The sequence below is a fragment of the Trichosurus vulpecula genome, chromosome 8 (genome assembly GCF_011100635.1).
Source record: "Trichosurus vulpecula isolate mTriVul1 chromosome 8, mTriVul1.pri, whole genome shotgun sequence".
In the NCBI taxonomy this organism is placed as follows: Eukaryota; Metazoa; Chordata; class Mammalia; order Diprotodontia; family Phalangeridae; genus Trichosurus; species Trichosurus vulpecula.
The window spans coordinates 43,157,757-43,163,756 of record NC_050580.1 but is presented as its reverse complement, the minus strand read 5'-3'; the positions used below and the strand labels follow the sequence as shown (position 1 = coordinate 43,163,756).

The following is a 6,000-nucleotide window of genomic DNA, read 5'->3' as shown; positions in this document are numbered from 1 at the left end:
CCCAGCCCTAGACCCAGAATACTAATAACCCCAGCTGCCCGGTGCAGGGCGGACAAAGTTGGCTTTGGAGGCAGGAGATAGCTCTCCCTCAGTCCCAGATGATGAGTGAGGTCACCTTCTGGAGAAGAGCGGGGAGGTCCCAGGGTGGGGCGTCGTGCCTCGGGCTCCGCCCCCTCTCTTTTCCCCTCTCTGGGCTCCTTGTGGCTGAAGTGAGACCGCTGCAGCCCCAGCCTTGGCTCTCGTCCTCCTCCGCGGCCCCCCAGCCCCGCCATGCCTTCTTACACCGTGACCGTGGCCACGGGCAGCCAGTGGTTTGCCGGCACCGACGACTACATCTACCTGACCCTCGTGGGCACGGTGCGCTGCAGCGAGAAGCACTTGCTGGACAAGCCCTTCTACAATGACTTCGAGAGGGGGGCGGTGAGTGCTGGGAGGAGGGAGAGGTTCCTCCTTGAGTGGTGCTTAGAGATCCCGGCGGCTAGCACTGCAGAGAAGAGCCCGCTGGGGCACCCCTAGAGCCCTGAGAGCCTGGCCCCTGGACCGGGGGGCCCAGAGCTGCAAGACACCTCCGAGGTCATGGGGGGGGGTAGAGTTAAGCACAAAGCTCCTCATCTTAGAGGGAGGGAAACTGAGTACTATATCACACGGGTAGCACAGTCAGGATTCGAAACTGGGGCCCCAGACTGGAAATCCAGCACTGGACCCCCTGCACCACACTCTTGTAAGATAAGGAGGGTCTCCCTCTCTTCATCATCATGACCCTGTCTATTTTGTGTAGCTCTTTATTTCTCACATAGAGGGCCTGAGTTCTAATCCTACCTCCACTGCTCACCAGGATAGAGGGAGGCCCAGAAAGGTGGGGTGACTTGTCCAGGGCCACACACCTAGACCTGGCAGCAGAACTGGGCCCAGATTTCAGATTTTCTGACTCAGTCCAATATCGGACAAGGCCCTAACACACTAAAGGACAGGGTTGTCTCGTGGTTAGAGCCCTGGGTTAGGAATCAGAGGACCTGGCTGGCTTCAAATCCTGACACTCAATACTTGAGTGACTTTGGGCAACTAACTTCACTTTTCTGGGCCTCGTTTTCCTCATCTGGAAGATGTGGGGTGGTGCATAGAGATGTTCTCTGAGCTCCTTTTCAGCCCTAGTCCTATGAGTACATGAGCCCTTGACAGCCCCAACTACTTCCTTGGCTCCTGTATGTATGGTCACTCTAGGGCCAGTCTGGCAGGGAGAGGCCAGTTCATAGCATTGGGCTAGGTGACTGCCAAGGTGTCTGCCAGTTCTAAAGCCCTGGGAAGGTGTTGCCATGTGAAGGTCATTGAAATCTCATTGAAAACTTGGTTGTCCCTTCCTTGAGGATTTAGTAAATAGCCACCACCCCAGCCAGTGACCATAGGAAGGAAGAAGCAATAATGATTGCCTCTTCCTGGGGGTTGGCAGGTGGCCAACTTTTGGCTAGTCTATTGCTGGCCAAATTGTTGATGGCCAGCAATAGACTAGAGCCTACAAATATCTTTGTCTTGATCAAGCCATCCATAGTAATGTAAAGAGAGTTGGATTTGAAGTTTCAAAATCTGGGGTCAGACTCTACCTTGACACTTGCTAGCTGTGTGTCTATAGACAAATTATTTAACCTCTCTGAGCCTGCGTTTCCTGGCGCATGAGACAGCTGCAAGAAAGTGTGAGCTATCTGCATAACCATGTAGACATTACCTAACAGTTTTGGTCAGGGATGCAGGGAGCAGGTGGTGTATAGAGCATCAGACTGAAAGGGTTTCAAAAGGGACTTTAAAGAGGCCCAAAGCCCTCTCATTGGGGTGAAGGGGGAAGGGCAAAGACAGAGATGTGGCCAGTGAATAGTACTTTTTCTTCTGATCACTGTTAGGAAAATTTTCCTAGCAAGTAAAGCTATCTGAAAGTGGAACCTGTGGGGCAGGGTGTAGAGGGCAGGAAATGAGTTCCTTGTTCCTGGAGGCTTTTAGAGAAAGCCTGCATGGCTCCCTGTTGGATGTGTTGTAGGCAAGAGTTAGACTGGACAGCCCCAGGGTCCCTTGAGATTTCATGAGTCCAACTCCAGAGTCAGAGGCTGAAAACTAAATCCATCTCGGTAAGAAATCACTAGAACAGATGCCACAGCAGCACTAAGTCAAGGAGAAGTTTGGAAATTATTCAAATATTTCATTGCCAGTTCTAATCTGCAAATATTTTGCAAGCATTTACTATGTGCAAACGCTGGGGGGGGGGGGTGGGGAGGAGATGAAATTTAATAATAAATGGGAAGCCCTAGCCCTGGCTCTCAAGGAGATTACAAGCTACGGCAGTTAGAGAAAGTTGTAGTAGGGACCTGGAACAGATATAATCTGAATAAAGCTGTCTCTAGATCTTGGCAGATGGTGGCGCTGAATGAATGCATGAATGAATGAATGAATGAATGGATGGATGAATGAAGGGAGGAATGAAGGAGTGAATGAATGCATGAATGAAGGAGTGAATGAATGCGTGAATGAAGGAATGAATGAATGCCATCAAAGAGAGAGGTTTTTTTCCCCTCCTAGCTTGAATCTTCTCATTTGTCCATCTTAACAGCCTATAATAACCCACTAAAATCCCCACTCTTCATTGTGTTATTGTGGTCATTTAGTCGTGTCTGACTCTTTGTGACCCCATTTGAGGTTTTCTTGCAGAGACACTGGAGTGGTTTGCCATTTCCTTCTCCAGCTCATTTTACAGATGAGGAAACTGAGGCAAATAGCCAGGTTAAGTGACTTGCCCAGGGTCACACAGCTAGTAAGTGTCTGAGGAGGGATTTGAAATCATGAGCATGAGTCTTCCTGATTCCAAGCCCAGTGCTCTATCCACTGAACCACCTGGCCATCCATCATTATGCTAGGTAGATAGAATTAGCTGAGGTATTTTCTTTTCTGGCTAAAGCTTTACAAGTTTGACTCCAAACACAATATCCAGAACATCATTGGAGTCCTGTGTGGCACTGACAGGGATTGAGCATCATTTCGCCTCTGCCTCTTGGGCTCTTATCTGAGTCGGGCAAAGTACTGGCATGCCAGAGGGACCCCATTTCATGATAGGCCCTCATGATGGACTCCAAGCATGGGCTGATAGTGAAGTTTGGGTAGTATGAGATTGAGCCTTTAAAGTGATCCATATACTTGATGCCTTTTGTTTTGGACATCACCTTCATTTCTAAATGTATCTATCACTCCCCTCCTCCCTGCCCTTCACAATAGAACCATCTTTTATAACAGAAATTGAAAAAGAAAGAGCAAAATCACCTCCCACCCCAACCATGTCTGCTAGTACACGCAATTATATCATTCAATTTAGATGCCCCTAAGCATATCGGGACTGAGATTTAGAGCTGGGAAAACCCTCTGTGGCCATCTAGTGCAGTCTCCCTCACTTTACAGATGAAGAAAATGAGGCTTAGAGAGAAGTGACCAACCCAAGGTCACACAGGTAACAAGTGGCAGATCCTGGATTTAAACCCAGATCCTCTGACTCCAAATCCAGTGTTCTTTCTGATCAATTAATCAATCGCCAAACATTTATTAAGCACCTACTGTGTTCTATCCTGGGTACTAAGGATACAAGGACAAATGTGAAGCAGTCACTTCTCTTAGGGAGCTTGCAGCCTATGAGGGGAAGACAAGAGGAGGAGGAAGAGGAGGATGAAGATGATAGTAACAACATTACTAGCATTTATAGAGCACTTTAAGGTTGTTGCAGCCCTTTACAAATCACTCATTTGATCCTCACAAGAACCCTGGGAGGTAGGGGCTATAATTATCCCCGTTTTACAGATGGAGGAACTGAGGAAAACAGAAGTTAGGGGATTTGTCCAGGGTCACATAGCTAGTGAATGCCCGAGGCCATGTTTGAATTCGGGTCTTCCAGACTCCAGGCCCATCACTCCATCCACTGCATCACCTAGCTGCCATATGTTCAATTAAAAATACAGGCTGTGCTTTAAAAATACCAAAAGGGGGAGGGGGTGGTGGGGTAGAGGGGAAGCCAGGTAGTAGTGAACTAAGAGCTAATGAAATCAGGAAAGTCCTCTCGGCACTTCAGCTGAGCCTTGAAGGGAGCTCAGTTTTCTGGGAGGGGGACGTAATGAGGGAAATGCTCCAGGCACCATAAACAGCCTGCTTGAAAGTAGGAAGCAAAGGTGGGAGACTGAAGGATTGGTCCAGGTAACAGTTATTTGGCTAGAGGTTATAGTGTACAAGGGGGCAGTAATGTGTAATCAGTTGGACCCCATATTGTGAAGGGCCTTAACTGCCAAATAGAGCAGTTTCTATTTCAACTTCAAGGCAATGGGGATCCACAGAAGCTTCTTGAGTTGAGGAGTGACACAGATTTTAAGCTCCAGGAATCTCAATATGGCAGCTGTGTTGGGGATGGGCTGGAGAGGAGAGAGACTGCCCGGATGCAGGGAGACAAATCGGGAGGCTGTCACAATAGTCTAAGCAAGACAACATGAGGGCCCGGAAAGGGTGTATGTGGTATGAATATGGAAAAGGGGACAGATAGGAGAGGTGATGGAGTGCAATCAGCCAGACTTGGCAACTCATACAATCATATTAATAGGATCTTAGATTTAGCAATCACAGGTTCATGTAGAGTCCATCTAGAACCTTACTTTACAGATGAGGAAACTGCGGCCCACAGGTGGGAAAGAGACTTCCTCAGGAGTCACAGACATAAGGAGCAGAGCTGAGTTTTAAGCCTTGTTCCTCTGCTCTTTCCCAACATCTCTTTTCAGTGTCCATTCACCCTCTGAGGGACTTGGAACAAGTCATGTGACCTCTCCAAGCTTCCATTTCCTCAGTGGCCTCTGAGGAAGTCATAGCTCAATGCCCCTCTGGTCCTCTGCAGTGCCTGGCACACATAAAGGGGACCATGGTATCATGGCCTCCTTAGAGGTCACCTGGTCCCATCTCCCTCCTTTTCCAGGCTGAGGAACTTGATGTTCCATGAAACTAAATTAAGTGACTTGGCTAAGGTAACACCCGGTAAAGGAGGATTGGCATCCAAGTCCTCCAACTCCAGGTCCAGCCCTCCTGCCTCCACGCTGCCTCTTTTATGGACAAGACACAGGTGCCTTCCTACTGACTTACTTTCCCCTTCTTCATCTCTCCTCCCTCTTGCATATCCCTCTTCCTGTGGAACCATGGAAATGTTATTGTTGAATAAGCAGGACTAAGAGGAACTCCTCTAGTAGCTTTTGTATGAGATTTGCATGGCCAATATTCCATTTTCACAGACTGAAGCTGGATAAGGTAGAGAAAGGCTTGGGCGCCTAAAGTCCTGGAGCCATGCAAACCAGCTAGGGAGACTGAGCCGCCACTGTTGAAGGGCTCAATTGTGTGGGGTTGGGTTTTTTTTCCTTTTAGCTTTTTGAGAAAGTTCCTGTTGATGCAAAAGACTTTCACATTTTCTCTTGCACAGTCCCAGGGGTAGTTCCTCTTTTTCTGGCTCTAGCACATTCTGGCTTGGCTTCTCAGTGGTGGTGAAAAGAGAAAACTTCAGGAAATGCTTGCTGTGAGCAAGAGAGTGGCTTTTTCCCTTGGGGAGGTGTTTATTGTGGTCTTATTCAGACCTGCCAGCATGCATCTACCTCTGGGAGCAGATCCCCTGGACTCTAGGAATGATCATTCTTTGCTCGCTGGTTTTTTCAGTCTGGCACTGGGATTTCGTCAGTGTGGGGAACTCTCTGCACTAAAACTTCCTCTGCTGGTGCTGATTTTTGACTCTTCAATAAGAATGCTAGAGACCTTAGAAGCCATCTGGTACAGCTTTTTCAGTATATAGATGAAGAAACAGAGGCTAAGATGTTAAATGACTTATCCAAGGTCATATAGCTACTAAGAGTCAGGATGTAGACCCAGGTTCTCAATCCAATCTAGTCCCTCCATCCATTACACCATTTTGCCTTTCTTATTTATAAACTTAAAGAGTATTCCGGGGTACTGAGA

At 48.0% G+C, this 6,000-nt stretch overlaps 1 protein-coding gene across 1 annotated transcript in view; it reads left to right on the top strand.

Annotated features, from left to right (window-relative positions):
• The first annotated feature begins 237 nt into the window (after positions 1 to 237).
• The window catches only part of ALOX5 (arachidonate 5-lipoxygenase), an 83,522-nt gene continuing 77,759 nt past the window's right edge, over positions 238 to 6,000 (top strand). Inside the window, exon 1 of the mRNA XM_036735663.1 lies at positions 238 to 420. Within this exon, the coding sequence (XP_036591558.1) occupies positions 271 to 420 (150 nt within the window). The 5' untranslated portion in view covers positions 238 to 270. The remainder of the gene's footprint in view (positions 421 to 6,000) is intronic.